At 41.4% G+C, this 19,397-nt stretch overlaps 1 protein-coding gene and 1 pseudogene across 1 annotated transcript in view; both read right to left on the reverse strand.

The window, feature by feature from the left end:
• Positions 1–914: 914 nt before the first annotated feature.
• Positions 915–1,343, reverse strand: LOC114221569 (cytochrome c oxidase subunit 7A2, mitochondrial pseudogene; annotated as a pseudogene).
• Positions 1,344–3,154: 1,811 nt separating this feature from the next.
• Positions 3,155–19,397, reverse strand: part of MAML2 (mastermind like transcriptional coactivator 2) — a 341,985-nt gene continuing 325,742 nt past the window's right edge. The window contains exons 3-5 of the mRNA XM_028119605.2: positions 15,680–15,883; positions 10,431–10,545; positions 3,155–6,931 (exon numbers count right to left, since the gene is read on the reverse strand). Coding sequence (XP_027975406.1) covers positions 5,913–6,931; positions 10,431–10,545; positions 15,680–15,883 — 1,338 coding nt within the window. The 3' untranslated portion in view covers positions 3,155–5,912. The remainder of the gene's footprint in view (positions 6,932–10,430; positions 10,546–15,679; positions 15,884–19,397) is intronic.

Genomic DNA, 19,397 nt, shown 5'->3' on the forward strand with positions numbered 1-19,397 from the left:
AATAGATAAGCATCTTTTGGACTTAGATTGCTGGTTCATCTTGACCTGGCAGAAAAGAGTTTACCTCACTTAGATGCGACAGAATAAGATGTGGTGACATTTGGATTGCCTCCTTATGGGGAGGAGGTGAGTACTTGGGTTAGTGACATTTTGAAATTGAAAATATGGGAAAAAAAGTGTGTGTGGAAATAAAACAGCCAGAAAGGGACAGTAGACATTTGTGGTTTTATTTTACATCTCTCTCTCTTTCTTTTCCCTCTATCTTTTTTTTCCCCCTGATAATAGCAACCTGATTTTCCTTGGGGAAATCACCTCTTTCCCTCTCTTAGTTCATATGGTTTGGTGGTATTAATCCCCTCCAGGGATAGGCATTTGACTCAAGCCTGACCAATTAGAACACCGACTCTTGTTGGCCAAATCAAAGCTTGTTGAGATGCAAAGCTTGATTTTTTGAAAGGAAAGCATTCATTATTGTCTATGCTGGACTTGGAGTTGTGAGGATTTAAGCCTGGAGCTTTTAGCAACAGTTTTGCCACTATGAGAGCCGGGCCTGCCTGAGAATGGAGTCAAGGCACAGGGAAGCAAAGGTGAGAAACAGAAAAGAACCAATTATCGATGACATGGTTTACCTGAGGGATTTGGCTGTGCCTAAACCTTGTAAACTTTTCAGTTGTGTCAACCAGTGAATTCCTTTTCCTAAGCCTATTTGAGATGTTTTCTTTCCTTCCTTCTCTTTTCCTTCTTCTTTCCCTCCCATCTGCTGAAAGAGCCCTAAATATTATAAAAAAGTATGTATGCTCATGCATGTCCTGGAGCTAAAGATGACTTAAATTTGGTTAAAAGAGAACTTAAATGCTATTTATGTAAATAAACAAAAGCCCTCTTTTTTTTTAAGATTTTTTTTTCATGGTAAAGTCTGCTTTATTGGTGGCAGTTAGTATGTCAATAAATATTGATCCCCAAAGAAGAACTCATTTATTTATCTGGTCCATAGAGAGCTGAATGAAACTGGACCAACCGCCTGCTGAGATGATAAACTGAAGTCAATCCTGCTTCTTGGGAAATGAAGCCATAGCTAGCTGACATATGGCATATGCTGTTCCACCAACTGTAAGGATCACAGTAGCTCTATACAGGAGGGCATCAGCTACTCCACCCTTTAGATGCACTGAATTCCATTATCCTCCTGAAATAGCTTTTGTTTCTCTGGAACTTTATTTTCAAACTGCCTGCGTGAAGCAGTACTTATGGTCCTCTGGGCAATCTGACGAAGAGCCAGCAGATTCCACATCTTGGCTCAGTTTCTATCCACCGACCGCGACAACCTACCACCAGGAACTTAAGATTTTATTTTTAAGCCACCTCTACAGTCAACACAGGGCTTGAACTCACAATCCTAAGATCAAGAGTCTCACGCTCCACTGACTGAGCCAGCCAGGCGCCCCAACCCTCTTATTACTGCATGGAAGGAGGTGACTAGAGCATTTGTTTTTTTAAAAAATCTAAGGTCAGTGTGTTTTGTTAACTCCCATGATACAATGTTTTAGTTATGTTAAAGCTGCCAATGAAGTTGATCCTAGGCCACTACCTGTACTTTATTATAGCAACTTAGGAAGTATACTTAAAAGATATTACTATCATTTAAACTCACAAACCCTAATATATACGCATGGCGGACACTACTCAAAGTATTGATTTCCTCCTTCCTAGCAGGCAAATATTTTCTTTATGAAATCCTATGATCTCACAGGAAAATGACCTTTTAATATTATATTCCAGCTTTCAATCTTTAGGACTTGATTTGTAGTCAGTGGGCTAATCACAGACGTTGCCTGTTTGTGAACGGTCTAGCTCTGGCTCACTATGAGGAGCGCTCTTTTTATGTGATTGATTGATTGATTTTAAGATTTTGTTTATTTATTTGACAGAGAGAGACACAGTGAGAGAGGGAACACAGCAGGGGGAGTGGCAGAGGGAGAAGCAGGCCTCCCCTGGAGCAGGGAGCCTGATGTGGGGCTCTATCCCAGGACCTGGGATCATGACCTGAGCCAAAGGCAGACGCTTACCGACTGAGCCACCCAGGCGCCCCTCATGTGATTTAATTTCAAAGGAGGTGGCTGCTTTGTTCCGTAAAGTTGACTGATAACCTGAAGATTTTCAAAAGGTTGAACAGTGAGTTCTTTAGTTTAAAAATAATAATGGTATTTGAGTTTTTTGTGGTTAATTTTCCATTTAGCTTTGAAAAAAAAACAACAATCAGAATTTTATAGTTGAAAAGGAATATAGAACTATTTCAGCCCTGTGCTCTCATTTCTGGGTGAGGAAACAATAGTTACAGAGATACCAAATGGAAATAGATAAAATGTTTAAGAATTTGAACTGCCTTTGGCAACCACAGCATGGGAAGAAGCAAAGCTCCTGGTTTATTCGTACTTGCTTTTACTCTCTCTTCTCTCAAGTCTGCTTCCATGGGTGCAACCCGGGATTCATAGGCAATTTTAGAATTACACAATTCTTTCTCTTAATTTGTGTGTATTTTCTTTATTTTTATTGATGTTGATTTTGTTTACTACTGAACTTCCCAGAGTCATTGGACCGGGACCACATAGAATGTCAATTTTATTATTGCTCCATTAATAACACGAATAAAGAGGATAATGCCACACATCTTCCTGGCAGAGGGGGAAGGGACAGTGGAATCCCAGCAACACACTTCAACAGGGGAGCAAGAACATTGGTGAGAAAGGTTCCCATTGCCTCCTCCCGCCTTTTTCTTAACCTCTTTGACCCTCAAGAAGGAATGTGTAAATATGCTCAGTGAAGCTGTGTTTACCTGGCCTTGTGTTCACTCAGACTTGGCCTGAACAGGTGCCCAGGCAAAGGCCCACCATGCCTGAGAATGTGTTTCTTCGGTATTTATTGGTGCTGTGCATACAGGATTTTAAAACAAACCTTCTAAGTGAACTAAAGAGCACTGAAAAGAGACAAGACAGCATTTCACTAGAAGCTTCCCAGAGACTAAACGTGCCCATCGCTATTAATAGTTCTCAGAACTTTCTGTGATATAGCAACAATATTGTTGGTGACTGAAAGTAGGATTTCATACAAGAGAACCACTTCCGAATTTTTTAAAACTATTTTTTAACACATGAAATTACACACAATACAAAATACTTGTTTTACAAGTTGAAATCTTTACAGTTATGGGTACAGTTACAGTAATGCAAGTAATATTAGTGCATTCACTCAGAGCAAGGTTATTTATCTTCATTGGGCTTAACACAAAGCCAAGAATGAATTATTTGCCTAAACTGCTTACTAGTCTTTGAATTAAAAAAAAAAAATGACTTCTACCTCCTGTTTAATATGTTAGAATGATAAACAATGCCAAGAATTAAGTAGTCCGGTATCTATATAAATGGGAGATTGGATTCCAATAGCTTTTACGTTGTAAATCTTCAAGTTTGGGCTATATTCTGTCTATCAAATTGTCATCATCTCAGCTTTCAGGAAAATTACGTCATCTTTGGTCATAGGCTGCCAAAAAACAGAAACTATAGACTACACCATTTTTTTCCAAAGAATCCTGTATTTTAATGAGTAGCTGAATAAATAGACATTAATTATGAAATTCACATTAAGATAGAAGAAAATCCAAACATTCTGATTGCTTCATCTCTTAAATTTGATAGCTACTACAAAACATACTATTTATGTTAGGGTGAAAATAAGCTGAATCACAGGAGTGTAACTGGGAAGTACTGGCAAATATATACAGTAACATGGAGGAGTCATAAAATAAAAGTGTTTATATGTACATATTTTTTTTCCTTTTTTGCATGGAGAAACACTGTTTTATAAAATGGGAAAACACACAGTAGACCACATGCAACAAGAACCAATACAATGTGCACAGCAGTAGGATCAAATAAGACAAAAGAACTATGGGTTTAAAAAATAATTTGGGAGCAGAAAAAAAAAAGAAAAAAATTGAAACCTGGAATGCTTTCTTCTTGAGGTTTCAGAATATAAATTTGTCTAACAAGCCTCTTGATAGTTTTCAAAAGTTCCCACTTGACCTCTTACGGTTTAAGTGTAGAGCTAAAAATAAACCATATTATACAAAACTTTGTATATTAGCATACAAAAGGTAACAATTTACTTTTTGTATAAAATATAACCTTTTGATAGTATATTTATTTCACATATGTATAAATATAACCCAAAGAATATGTTTTAAGTATTTCTACCAAAATATTCTTTACAAAAGTTTACAAAACAAGTCATTTATTCATATTTACAACCTAGCACAGAAAAGATTCTGGGCCAGTGATGTTGGTATTGTGTAAAAGAAAGAGTGTTCTTCTAGACATTTTAAAGATTGAGAGAGGGCTTTGCAGAACTTTCAAAATATGATCTTTTTTAGCACAGGTATCAAAAGACTTATTTATTAAACAAGTCCAGTTAAATTACATCTGATAATTGAGTATGTGGGCATATAACTAAAAAGGTTGAAGATAACCTATGTTCTTCTGTAACGAGGAAAATGATAGTGATATTTTGCATCCATTCCAAATCAGCACATGTCCTCCCCATTTTATAGCTGATCTGTGTGTGGGCGCTGAGGTGAGATGACTCAACAAAAACTCCTTCTTTGATACAGTGCTCAGCCCTGAGGGAGAAAACCTGGATAATGCAGGGTCCGTCTAGCATGTGGTGAAGATATATCATATCAGGGAGCCAAGAATGAATACATTGCTACTGGAACAGATCACATTCTCTTTAGCTGTTCACCCAAAATATGCCCAAATCAGGACAGATTGTTTTCTCTCTCAATTATGCTTTCCTTCAAACCCTGTGAAATAGATTTGTACCCAACCATACCCACCATTTCTTGTCCTGATCTTCTGTTTCTTATCTCCAATCAAAACAAGATACCTTCTTATCTCCGTTTTCTTACAAGTCAGTCTCTGGTCATCAAAATAAGCAGGGAAGACAAGGCTCAATTTCACTCGGCATGGGAACTAACCAGCAGGCTTGATCACAAGAAGCAACACCCCAGGTTATTTGTGGCTAGATAAATCTCCTTTGTAGCCATGTCCCATGGGATGTTTTCTTTTTGAAATAGTGAAATCTGATGCAGACATATATGCACCAATATTTCAGTATGATTAGGACAAGTTGTGATTTTTATCTAAGACTTGGAAATGGATTCAGGAATTGATTGTGGAAGCCCAAATAAAGTTGGAGAGCTGCAATCTTGTTTCACCACTAGACATGGCATGTTGCGGAAGTATGGCGTATGTGGGAAAACTGACCAAGTGAGAGGTGAATCTGGGGAAGAAACTCTATAATCCATTGGATGTTCTCTAGTTTCTCTGGCTTTGCTCTACTTGGGGCACTGTTTGGTTACTCCAAACAAACCTATAACATTTTAATCTACCCTGGACGTCTTAGGAAAACTAAATGAAAAGACAGGAGTGTGAAGATTAAACCACACTTATTATCTATTAGAGCAAATGAAGGAATTTGTTGCTGGGAACTAGAACCTCCATATGACATGGGATTTAGCAAGCGACAAGCTCTATTACTTTTCTTTCAGGGAGGAAAGGAGCTTGGGAAGCCTATTTTACACAACTAATTACACATCAACATCACAGTTCTGTTTGGGAAAACTGGATACTGTGTCCTGGAGTTTAGATAGGGAAAGGTGATCCCAAGATTTTACTTTCAGGTTTGAGACTTAAAACAAACATTTGAACCAAGCACTGCAGTTAACTTTCTGCTTCCATGTGTAAGCCAAGGTATCTTCACATAGTCCAACTAAAAGTCAAGAGTTTGGCCTTTACAGAGTCCTTGTGAAATACTGCCTTTTAGTGCGTGGAGTTCATTAATTGTCTCCCTCTTCTCCTTTAAGAGTTGTTCCCCAAGATCTCATCAAGATTGATGTCTTTCATCCAGTCGTCATTACCAGGCTCTGTCTTCAATAAAGAATCAATGAAATCAGCATCGCTGTTCAGGGCAGGGCCCATGTTATCGGTCTGTTGGTTGAGAAAGTCAAAAGCTAAGTCACTGCCATGGTCAGTTCCTTGAAAAGCCCTGGAACTTTGGTTGGGCGAAGGGAAACTGCCCGGGGTCAGGGATGGCGGCTGGCTCAGGCCTGTCCTCGACTGACTCAACCCTGTTCCTGACTGGTTCAAATTAGGCAAAATTTGTGTGCTGAGCTGACTGGGTCTGAGGTTCAGACTTCTGAGTGGACCCATGGTCTGTCCATTTAATGTTTGGCTCATTTGGTTCATGGGTCTCATCTGCACTGCTGGTGTGAGCTGGTTAGGAGGAGCCACTGGCCTCTGAGAAAACTGCTGGCTGCCCACTGCCTGTTGTAGGGACTGGGTTGGAGTATAGGCTGCAGGTGCACCTGTGGGGAAGCGGACTGCTGTGGACTTCAGGGCTTCCTGTTGTTTGGCTGTTGCTTCTTGAGAGGCCCAGTTTGGTGCTGTTGTGCTGGATGTGATCATTACATTCGACGTTCTCTGCGCTGGCATGCTTGCCATGCTGTGGGTTAAATTTGGTCTTACCTGCTGCGAACTGCTAACAGGTCCAGCTCCAAAAGTGGCTACGTTATTATTATTATTACTTGCCCCTAAGGTAGGTGGCCGTGGCATCAGAGGGGTGGTTTGATTTGCTATCAGTTGGTTTGGGTTTCTCTGCTGGGTCAGCTGATTCACTCCTGAAGTGACGCTGTATGTGCCAGGTTGACTGCAAGGCAGATTTCCATACATCCCCATATTCTGAACTGCTGTGGGTAACGATGGCATTCTCGTCCCATGCGAAGTAGACATGAGGCTGGAATTCGAAGTCAAAATGGTATGTGTTGAAACTGGGTTTGCCAAAGCCTGGTTAGAGTTTAAACTCACAGCTGATGAGCCACCTGAGAAAAAGAAGATAATTATATTAGTTTATAACCATAGGTTATCTCCTCTTTTATAGCAGTTTGCAATAACTTATCCACTCTGAAACTGTTTTCAGGTGTAAGAACAAATAAAAAGAAACCATCATTACAGCATCTTATATAAAAGGAGTAAGACAGCTTTTGGAGGGAAGTATCATCTAGGTCATCCCTTGGTCAAGAGTTTACATATTACAGAGAAAAAGCCTACGGTAAAATGGCTCTGGTTTTTAGGTTTTACTTTATTCCTCTTCTGGAGTCATTGAGGGGAGGTGATGGTCAATCTTCCTTTCATTTTGAATTAGCTCTACTCTGTTCCAAGACCAAAGGCTAGAACCTTGATTAATCAGCTATTGTGAAATCCAGGCTACTGGTTACCTCAGGGTCCAAATAAGAAAGTGTGGATGAATCCTATATATGGCTGCTAGATTAATATTCCACACCTATGGCCATGAAAATCATGTCCAGTTATTCATCCGCATCATCCCCATCAAGAAGCTTCCATGAGTGGCCCCCAACTGTCCAAAGGGAAAATTCCCATCTCTTTAAACATCTGGAATTCAAGGTGTCCATGCTCCAGTGATGATTTCCATGTAGAAAGCCCTCCACTCCAGGAGGTATAGTTACTATTGCATTGTTATCCACATACCATGAGCCACCTGTGCTCATGTTATGTCCCTCTCATATGATGCCCTTAACTCCCCGAACCCTACTTTTCCTTCAAAGCTCAGCCCAAAGTCTAAGCCCCTTCACTGAGCTTCGCCTGATACTCCAGCCTGCTCTTTCCAGCAGGATTTGCTCTTTGAAGTTTTCACTCAGCACTTAAAGCTTCTGTATTGGGAAATCCATGGAACCTCAAAGTGGAACCATGAATCATAGGCTGCCAGATAGGGAGGCGTATCACGTATCAGATAGTGATTAGTCAACATGTTAAAATCTTCCTGACTCAGGGAGGTGAAAGTCATCATGGGAAGACATCTTGAGAAGCAAAAATGGATAAAAGTAAGTGTCTGGTGGATGATTAAGTTCCACGGGGGAAAGCATTTTTGCCTGTTTGGTTCACTGTCCTAGAGAAAAGTCTAGTGGATGGTGCAAAGTAGGTATTTAATTTATATTGAATGAATGAATGAGTAAATGAGAGATTGAAGCAAATATATAACTTCGAGAAAGATACTCTTTTAAAGTACTCTCCCTGCACAGATGCAGGGAGGCCCAGAGAATCAGAAATGCTAAGGAAGGAGAATTAGACACACACAGAAGTATCAGAACATTACTGTAGGAGAAGAACATGGCTGTGGTTGTAGCTCTAGGGAACCCCAGGACTGTTTGGGGATAGCTAGCATGGCTAGCTTTGAGCTACCCCGAAGGGCTCAAGTCCTTGCTATTTGTTTTAAAATGTCTCCCATTAGACTATAGACCCCTTGAAGGCAGGAACAGTCTCTTGTATCTCCCTGTATGTCCAGACAAGCCCTGCACTGGGAGGGCAGGAAGAGTTTGATAAAGAGGGATCAGAGTCGGGTATGAGATGCTGGAACAGTAAAGAGTTGACAGACAGCCAATGAGGGTAAGCAACAGCATCTCGGTATCTAAGGATTTCACGGGAAGGCAATGGACACTATGAAAGTGCTATGAGAAAAAAATTTAGAGGTTTTAAAAATCATTCCCTCTAGGTGCCCTCTATTTTGACAATAAGCCCTGAGAAGGTTTTTAAGAGGAGAGCAATAGTTTTAAACAACCACAATAGAGAGAATTTCCATAAAGGTCACAAAATAGTAATCACAGTTAATATTTAGAAGTCCCGAATATGTGGTAAAAATTGTTCCATGTACTTTTCATACATCATCTCTAATATTAACAATTTGGGCAAGGTGATTATTACTGCACTGAGATTAAAGTAAAAAATGATAAAAGAGTTTGTGTTGCGCTTGTTGGTTATTTCATTCTCAGAAGACATGGGAAGTACAATACTCTAGAGTACTGATTCTTATCCATTTGGGGGTCGGCAATTGGATGCCAAGGATCCCACCCTTAGGAAGAAGCCCATGTGCACTGTGAAAGGAACTCGCAGGTGCCTACCAAGCATCCAACCTCCCTGTCTCCCTTAGAAACAGACCCTTGATTTTGCAGCAATGTGCCAAGCTGAAAAACCACATTTCCCAAACTTCCTCAGTGATGGAAGGGTCCAGATGAATAAATTTTCGCTAGAAGCGGAAGTTACTAGGTAAATTTTGGCTAGAAGTAGAAGTTACAAGAAACCTATTTTATCTTTTTTAAAAGATTTTATTTATTTATTTGAGAGAGAGAGAGAGAGGGAGCACAAGTGGGGGAGCAGCAGAGGGATAGGGAGAGGCATAGACTCCCTGAGCAGGGAGCCCGACGTGGGACTCGATCCCAGGACCCAGAGATCATGACCTGAGCCAAAGGCAGATATTTAACCAAGTGAGCCACCCAGGTGCCCCTCAAGAAACCTCTTCTAAAAAGAGAATCTGACTCATTTGGGAGGGCATTTTACCTCTTCCTTTCTTTCATCCTTCTACCTGGAATACGATGAAGGATGGTGGTGTGGTGGCCACAGGGCAGCCCTTAGGGTGGAAGCTCCATGTGAAAGACGGTGGAGTAGGGAGATGGAAGAAGCCTTGACCCCTGACAACACTGTACAGCCACCTAATCAGCCTGAGACTGCAATCCTTGAGACTCTTTTATATGAATGGGAAAAGAAAAGCTCAAACATCCACCTTGAATTTTGTATAATATTTCCAAGGCTCCTAGCCTCCCCTGAACCCACTGATAGGCCATGGTGTAAGAAGCCATGTTCCAAATGAACCTCCATCGTGTCCTTCCGCCACACTGAGGACAAGTGGAGACAAGAGGATCGGGCTTTATGCAAGTGCCAAGAGGGAAGGATGTCGGCTTACCTTACATGATCTGGGTCAGGGTACCTTGCTGGGAGGAGAATGGTGGAACCGAGGAGTTAGAAAATATTGAAGCTCTCTTGAACCCTCAGAGGTACTTCGAAGGGCGGTGAAATACGTGAATAGAGGACAAGAATTGGCAAGAAATGATGAAAAGACTAAACACCACTCAACTTTGGTCTTGATCTGCAAGTTAAATGGGAGCTAGTGCAGGATCCTAAGAAAGATGCTACATTTCCCTATGAGGTGGGGAGAGGAGGAAATGTTAAAAACGGAACAGTTTTTTTCTTCTACAGTTATGATTTTTACTGATTTTTTAAAAATTTTATTTATGTATTAGAAAGAGAGACAGCGAGAGAGAGAGAGAGGGCATGAGCGGGGGCGAGGAGCGGAGGGAGAAGGAGAGGGAGAACTGGAGGGAGAGGGAGAAGCAGACTCCCCACTGAGCAGGGAGCCCGATGCGGGGCTCGATCCCGGGACTCCAGATCATGACCTGAGCCGAAGGCAGACGCTTAACTGACTGAGCCACCCAGGTGCCCCGTTTTTAACTGATTTTTAAGACTACTCACCAGAATACTGAGCAGCAGTTGGCTGTATATTGCCCGTGTTTCTTCTTTGGTCTTTGTAATCTGGTGGTGGCCTTGTCAAATGTCTATTTATCTGATCCTGCGGAGCAATCTTCTCCTTGAATATACAAATGAAATCACGTTAAGTTGCATGCTTACTTTCTCACTTGTAAACATTTATAGACTGTCATTCAAAAAAGTAAGACTGCAAGAAAAATTTTGCAGCCATTGTTGCAAATCATACACCTTATATACTAGTGTTACTTCAGAAACTGGTCTTTTCAATTTCAATAAATCTCCTGCGTGGAAGTATAATTTCTACCTCTCCTCAACACTCAATGTGTGTTTTGGGTCTAGCAACTAATCTCATTTTCTTTATTTTGCCATTAGATTTCAGTGAGAGCTAAATTCCTGTGATTTTTGAGATGGTGTTTCTAGTTTTATTTTGTAGCACACCTGATATGCTTTGGTACCTATTACTTAATTCTGGTCCCATGGAGTGTGGAAGGCATAGGAGTAGGGTTGCCAGAGAAAATACAGGACACTTGGAAACTCTATATTTTTATTTGTTAAGTCTGGCAACCCCAGATAAGAGAAGATGCCAGGAGATACCCTATCAGGTATTGGTAGGGGCCTTATTACATATTACCTCATTTTCCCCCCTCTAAAATAACACTTGAAATAGGTGTGATTATTCCCACTTAATAGATGAAGAAATGGAAGCTTCCTTAGGCCAAGTAACTTGCCAAAGATCAGAGCAGTAGAACAGAAATCGAATCCTGAGTCAAAGACTCTGGCCCTTTCCCTGCCACACAATACAATACTTGCTTCTCTGTTTCTCTGTGCCCCATTCTCAAAGCACAGCAGTCTCCCAGGTCCCCTTCTTTTCTTCCTTCTGGAATCAGCCACCTTTAGATCTCTAGAGGAGGTCAGTTTGGGAGCTAAGAGAGGAAATGGGTACATTCTTTTTATATTGTCAACGCCTTTAGCCAAAGACTACCAGGAACACACCTGCTGGGTTTATTACTCATTGCAGCATGGGGGACACTGGGGTGTCTCAGCACTAGAGCATTAGAAAGAACCTATCCTAGGATTTGGGCATTGATTGGATGATTTAGGGAGGGTCTAAGGAAGCAATGATTTGTTCTAGGTTGTAAGCTGTCAAAGTGAGGTTGATTCCATTATTGAGTAAAGAAGTAGCCATTGCTCATTTAGCAAAAGGAGGGGTTGGTATTTTGTGGGTTACAGAGTGACCTTGTGTCTGTATTTAGATAAAATTATGAAGTGGCCTTATTTTGTCTCATTTTGTCATGGTCTCGGAGTAATCCCATCTGAGGTTGGTATTCGTTCATCTGACAAAAACCAAAATGGCCTGGCTGCAAGTGTCATATCAATCTGGACAATCAGGGACTGCTTTTTTTTTTTTTTCCTCAACGTGGATCAGGAAGTTTTTAGAATTGCTTTACTGCAACTTTGTATGCACCCCAAAGCAACCTCCATTTTCAAAGATAAACATAACTGCCATAGGTAGACAGAGAACAATATAATTATAGAAAAGTCAATAAATAGAAAAGAAAACTGTGTAAAGATAGATGGATAAATTAGATGGAGGCCAAATGTGCACTGGCCAACTTAGATCCCATTTGAACCATGTATTTCTCAGTTTCCCATCAAATTCCAAACTTTCAAAGTAGAACAAACCTACTACAAAGGAAAAAAAAAAGGACCTTAACACAACAACAAACCAAGTTCAAATTTTGGTTCTAAGAAAAAAACTTGAAAGACTCACAGGGGTTTTGGGGCATCAAGTAATTCGTATGAAACACAATTTTGATGAGCTAAGTGTAAATGAATCAGAAACATATGGATTACATTTCTTTTAAATATGGGTTTACAAATTAAGGAAAAAAGTGGTTGGTGAAAGTCTTTATGGTTTTGCCCAAACCCTAAATGTTTAAGAAACAGCTTGAGATGTTCCATGAACCCAAATGTGGTGATGTTCAACCATGCCTATTGTAAACTATTGTGCAAGCTGACAGTTTTGATTTTTTTGCCAAGCATGGGACTTTCTGAATTCTCTTTTTCAAAAGAGAAGAATTTCTATCATTTTTTCTATCATTTTTTCTTATGTAAGTAGGTGTTTCTGCTGTTTATACTGAAGAAAACAGGATTTGTCCATGGGTGTGTGTGTGTGTGTGTGTGTGTGTGTGTGTGTGTGTAGAGAGAGAGAGAGAGAGAGAGAGAGACGGAGACAGAGAGAGATAGAGAAACAGAGAAGAGAGGGTCAGGCTCTTGGTTCCCCACTAAAGACTAGATCTCAAATCTGAACTTATTTTTATGTATATTCAATCTACTTACTGACCTTTTATTTCCCTGAGGGCTAAATTAGGTTGCTCCAAGGGTTAACAACACATCTCTGGACACCTGAGTTTCTTGAACTACTTGCTCGCACATGAGCTAGATTTAACGGCCTGGTATATGGACTATCATGGAGAGGCCCTGTTGCCACTTCACGCTGAGAGGTAGCAAAGACCCGATTGTGACAGGGAATGCGGGCTGCTCCCATTCCCATTCCATGCAAGAGGATGACAGTCCCCTTCTGTGTAAGCGTAAACTCACAGGCCATCCCTGAGACTACAGGAAATTGAACTTCTCAACTAATGTCTCATCTCGGACCCAATAATTCAACCCAATAACCTGAAAACCTACTATAGAAATAATCTCTGTCGCGTTTATCGGTCCTGCTTCAGTTTTGCCATCTCAAAATGTGCAATGTAGATAATTCTAGGACCTCCCTCATAACTCCGATTGTAAGGACCAGTCCTTTACCTCTGTGAAAGCTTGGCATGGCACCTGGCACACAGAAGGTGCACGAAATGTGTTGGTTATCATGACACCCATCGTGTTACTCATGACTCGTCTTTCCTCTTTGGGCTTCATTGGTGGGAGAATAACGGGGAGTAAGGATAACGCACTTTCATGAGAAAATGTCTCAATTTAGGCGCCTTTCTGGCCTTGCCAACTGATTGGAAATGACTACATTAGCATATGATAATGTAAAGCCAGATCAAAGACTGTTTCTTCCTGGATATGCTAAAAAGCACAGGCACCCTCAATGGCGTCCAAACAAAGACCAATGTGAGTGGTTTGTAAAAAGTACAAAACAGCAGTCCCATTTCTCATTCATCTCTCACAGCTTATGCCACTGCCCTTTGCAACTGTCCCAGAGGTGACTCAACTGGGGCCCAGTGAGAGTCTGGCCAGCGCCAGGACACGACCGTTGGGGCACGTTTCCTTGCCTTTTAATCAGAGCTGAAAATCCAGAAATTCGACCTCTGTATGTTATAATTCAACACAGGAGTACTGATGGGAATAATGAGAGTCAATCGGAGATTGCATGTTTTTCTCTCCTAGCGCCCTCGTTTCTGAGCTATTTAGTTGATGAAGATCAAAAAAAGGGAGGGAGTTGGTGGGACAGCTGGAGTTTCCAAAACTTACAGAAGATTTGTAGAAGAAATTGGTTGTGTTGCCTTGTGATCGAGTCCGTGACACCCCTATACCTGATACCTTAGGGCAGTACTCAAGGTCACCTGTACACTTACTGCTCACTATTCCTTATTCATCCCTAACTATATCTTCTCTCCTGCTCTCGACTCCAAACTTACTCCGTTTGTCATTCCTCAAAAATAATGATTATGTTCCTCTTTACACTTTTCATCTTGTATTAAATATTTTCGAATATAGTCTCAAGCCCATCAACAAATATACACCTGGGCTGTACCTTTTGTTGGCCCCTCCTCACCTAGTCTATCCATCAGAATCCAACAGTCTTCAAGGTCAAAGTCAAAGTCAAATTTTACCTCTTCTAGGAGACTTTCTTTAATCTCTCCAGGATGGATGTTATCTTTCCTCCATTACCTTTTCTCTTCCTCTGTTCACACCTTTATTGTAATGCAAATCTGAGTTTAGCACTTCCTTGTTTCAAATCCTTAAAGTCCTCTCCCTTGCTTTTCAGACAGTGTGAATTTATCAAGCTCTACCCTAGGGCCTCTCATCTCTGGTCTCCTTGCCTATTACTTCCTTAACCTCTACTTCCATCTACTACATCATTATACGTTATTGTCTCTGAGTCTTTGAATATGCTGGTTCTTCTGGCCTGAACACTCCCCTCCTCTTTCTCCCATCACCTACTTCACCTTCAGATCTTCAGTAGACATAACTTCCTCTCTGAAACCATTTCCAGTACTCACTACATTACAGCATTTAATCACCTGCCTTCCAATTACCTGTATTTCACATCCTTGTGGGCTCTAAGCTCCTTAAGGACAAAGACACGGTCTATCTTATTTATAGCCATTTTCTCAGCGTAAATTCACTAATATTTACCGAACGAATGATAGCACTTACCACATCCTAGATTTCTGACTTTTACTACAAAGCTCCTTGAGTATAAACATTTTTTGTTTTGTTTTTCACATCTCTGTGTACCTTGACTCTATCAACTTGGAGATGGTTAACTTTGCCCCTTTTTTCTTTCATTTGGCCAAACTATCTAAAGGGAGAGAATGAAACTTGGAGATGGGCTTGGTGTTCGGAGGCAGGGGGGTTTGAACCTGTGCCTGAGTGTATGTCTGAGGACGCGGAAGGGAGAGCAGATAACAGTGAAGAAGGGCTAATGCTCGGGTCCTGCTGGGGAAATAACCATCTTGCCTTTCTTTAAGGCCAGTTAACTATGGTGAAAGTTGGAAATATATCCTCAGTTTTTGTTAAAAACATCCCCCCTTCTGAGATGCTTTATTTTGGAAGTCAAATTTTCAGTTTTGAAACCCCATGCTGGCTTTTACAACTGTTTTGGAAACTCCTTTTATCTCTAAAATCAGTTTGAATTCAAGTCGATTAAAGTTCTGTCCACGATTTCTGCTCCGCGGGGCTATAGCCCCAAAATGGCTCCTTTTGCCTGATTCAAACACCCATGCTGGTGGTTCTTAACATTCCTGGGCTGGGCAGGGCTAGTTAGGTGGGGTGCCATGCATTCCAACTGTCCACCAGCTGGTAAATCAAGTGTTTTTTTTTTTTTTTTCCTGCAGCACTTTAACTTAGGTATAGAATTAGCTTCTCTTATAGCCAGGATACTCTTGTTGCTGTCACCTAAGCAGGCACAGAGAAAAAGGCAGTGACCAGAAAGGGAAAATAATTAATTCCCTCTGTTAGGCTAATAGGTACGTGTAGTAGAAATTAGGAGAAAGTTTTACCGCATCAACCAGCATCTGCTGCTGGAGGAGAAGCTGCTGTTTCTGCTCCATGATCTGCCTCTGTAGAGTCTGTTTCTTTCCCATCAATTGCTGATTCAACAGTGATGGCTGGGAGTTCACATAACCACTTCCGGTGTTTGGATTTGAGCAGGGGTTGGGACTTGGACTGGGGCCTGTGTTCTGGCCTACCACAGAGTGTTGATCCTAAAGGAGAGAAGGGGGTAAGAGGGGGAAGCTACTGTAATTAAAAGAAGAAAAATGTAGCACAAAGATCATAAGCTTAGATTCCAAACATTTTTCATCTTGTTGAGATCAAACATGGTTAAATGGGTTGGAGATCAGAGAATTGCCTTTCAAATGTAGGAGAAATCAATGCGTATTACAGCAAACAAAGCAGCTGGGTTAATGACATTAGGGCACTAGAAAAGCTCCCATATGACTCTGATGGTGGAACCTCCACATTCCAGAAGGCATTTATGGAACCTCAAAGAAAACGACCATAAAAGCGTATGGCAAACCTCTCAATTGCTCAGGAACAAACACATCATAAAGTAACAAGTTCTTCCTTTTCCTTAAAGCTAGCACAGATCATTGCTGATTCTGCAACGAAAATTATGTTTTAAGGCATATGTTCAAAAGTTGAATAACCATTTTGGTCAGGAGGGGCCCAGCTTTCTGTGATAAGATGGGAAGACCTGTGAGTTTCTGTTTTACAAACACTCTGAAACCTGGAAGGGACTTTAGTTTTCAGAGACTTGTCAATTTTGCTCCCTGGTCAGGAAGTCAGGAATTTCAGTGTATCAATCAGTAAAAGCACACCCAACCGACAATGAGAAAGCATAGATTAAAAACTCAACATTGTATAGTAGTAATACTGGGTATTGGTGAACTGCCATTCTAACTCAAGGTCTCTACCAATCTTTTTTTTTTTTTAAGATTTTATTTATTTTTTGACAGAGAGAGACAGCAAGAGAGGGAACACAAGCAGGGGGAGTGGGAGAGGGAGAAGCAGGCTTCCCACCGAGCAGGGAGCCTGATGTGGGGCTTGATCCCAGGATCCTGGGATCATGACCTGAGCCAAAGGCAGTTGCTTAATGACTGAGCCACCCAGGGCCCCAAGGTCTCTATCAGTCTTAAGGCATTGACCCTGCAGGGCAGAAAGCTAAACCTAGCCAAACGTTTTCATGAATTCCCAATGCCATGTTCAGGCTTGGACACTGTTGGAGTTACAAGAACTTCAGAAAACTCTAGCTGTACACAGTTGGGGTTACAAGAACTCTTCCCACCCTGAAGAATGTATCTAGTTAGGGAAGAAATGACATGCTTACATGTAAAAATACAAGAAAATACAGGATCAAGTCTTAGATATGATACAAGTACTAAGTCAAAGGTCCTCACATTTTGATGATATTCATTGGGGAGACAGATGCTCTGGACTTGCTCCAGAAATTCCGAGGCTATAGACTGGGTCCCTGGTCAGGAAATTCTAATACTCATTGGTCCAGAGTATGCTCTTTGAGAAACACTGGCATGTGGGAGCAATAAAATCCAACTTTCATTCCCCATCTGGACTGTGTGAAGTTACAAGACATTAAAAAGATAAAGCAACTCTCATGATGCCTGATGAGCAGTTGTATATACTCCATTTGTGGAAAGTCTCTTCCCTTTTATCTCCTTCTTTTTCTTTAGTTATGTACTATGCTTTAAAAAAAAGTCCACAGCCTGGAGAAGTAGGAAATGTGACCTTGCTTTAGTAATTCTTGGGGCTACAGAGTTCATCAACGACCTCAAAAGCAAAGGGATACAAAATAATCCTAAAGATGACCAGGCACTTAGCCTTATTACAGGCCAGGCCCTGTCCTCAATGTGTTATGTGATTGACCACATTTTTAATCCTTCCAACGAAACAATGAGCAAGAACTAATAATATCGTCCCAATTTTGCAGATGAGAAAACCGAGCTGAGAGATCACACAAGTAGTTGAGGAAGATTTGAAGCCAGGTCTGTCTGACTTCAGAATTCTTTCTCAATCACTGTACCTGTTGTCTCTCAGCTAGGATCAGACATGTTGAGGAAAAAGGTGCTCATGCTTCTAAACTGTGCAGACCCACCTGCCCATGGAGCACATGTTGATTGAACACCCTCTGCATGGGTGAATACCCTCAATCAGGCACGTGGAAGGGAGTGTGGTGGGGAGAAGGGCAGGCTGTGGGGTCTGGGAGGGGGCGGTCCTCCTCACCAGTTACCTAAAAATAACGGGAGCCATCTCTGAGGCGGACACATCCTCCGTGCAGTTTTAAATAACCATCCTCTGACACCTCTGCACACAATGCCCAGTCAGTTCTCTCAGAGTTAAATCCATCTTGGTTCTTGGGGGAAAATGTTCACCCCACATGTCCTACAAGCCGCTAGGGATATGGGCCTGGAGACAAGCACATGAGGGTCATTAACACAATGGCAGTGGATGATCTGTGTGTCAAGCGCTCTTGGAGGGCAGGTAGAGAAGGGAGTACCTGGAGGACTGAGTGTTGAATCTCTGGTCCGCCCAGATGAATGAGAGCAAAGCAGAGCCTGCAACAGGGAAAAACGGGGGGCAGGAGGAGGGGCGTCAGACAAGAGTAAAGATGACCAGCAGTGATGCTAGAGGAAATCAAGGTGAGAGAGAATATAGTGGAGGCAGTGGTTGGCCCTTCACTCTCCACCCTCAACCAGAATAGAAACCATCTGCTCTTTTCTAGGATATAATAATTTGAAGTTTAGTGCCAAGACTGTGTGTGAAAAGAGGATTTCATGTTTTAAGAAACTGGTTGACAAACATACACAAAAACTCAATGCATTTTGCTTCTCAGTCTTCTTTGCACGGTCACAAGATCATGAGCTCTGCAGATGAGCCCGCTGGAATTCATATCCCAGTTCTGGCACTTGTTGGCTGTGTGATCTGGGAAAAGTTAATTTACCTCCATGAGCTTCAATGTCCTTATCTGTAAAATGGGCACAAGAACAGTACTGACTTCATGAGATCCTTGTGAGAATGAGAGGAGATGCTACAATGCCAATAATACTAAGCACAGAGTTAGCGCTTAATAAGCGACGGCTGCTCATAATTGTTAGCGTTATATCCACACACAGGAGAAGGAGTCTGTTTTGTTTGTTGACTGCGAAGCAAGGGAGACGGGCCTTGCAGATGGCACAGAGCTGTTCTGTGTCGACTCTATCAGAAATGCCGAGGTCTCAGTTACATTGCGGAGAGTGAGCTACTGATGGGCTCGGGGAATGACCTTCATCCTCCTACCTGGAGATGTCGGAAGAGGAGCTGAGAGCCATTCTCTGATGGAAGCTCTTTTGGAGGGTGCTTCCTTCATCCGGGTTAGGCGTTTGGCTCAGGGCCCTGATACGTTGTTTTTTTCTGTGCTAGTTTTTATTTCTTAACATCCAATTATTTATTAATAGAGCAGCCAATATACACTTACTAAGTACTGTGAATTAATTTCTTCATTTGTAAAACAGAAGTAATTAATGACATAAAATTAAACCAGATGAAATTTAGAACAGTTCTAAGCACTTTGTAGGTACTCGATTACATTTTAGCAATTACTATTTTTCTTCTTTCTTCCTTTATTATTTTGCATATGGCAGAGATGTTCTAGAAACAATTATGTTTGTTAAGAAGCTTATGCCGTAAGTGTATTTGGATTGCAGATGCGGTGTGTTTAGCTCC

The sequence above is a fragment of the Eumetopias jubatus genome, unplaced genomic scaffold, assembly GCF_037043125.1.
Source record: "Eumetopias jubatus isolate StellerSeaLion01/CBP00866 unplaced genomic scaffold, mEumJub1_p1.0 scaffold_13, whole genome shotgun sequence".
In the NCBI taxonomy this organism is placed as follows: domain Eukaryota; kingdom Metazoa; phylum Chordata; class Mammalia; order Carnivora; family Otariidae; genus Eumetopias; species Eumetopias jubatus.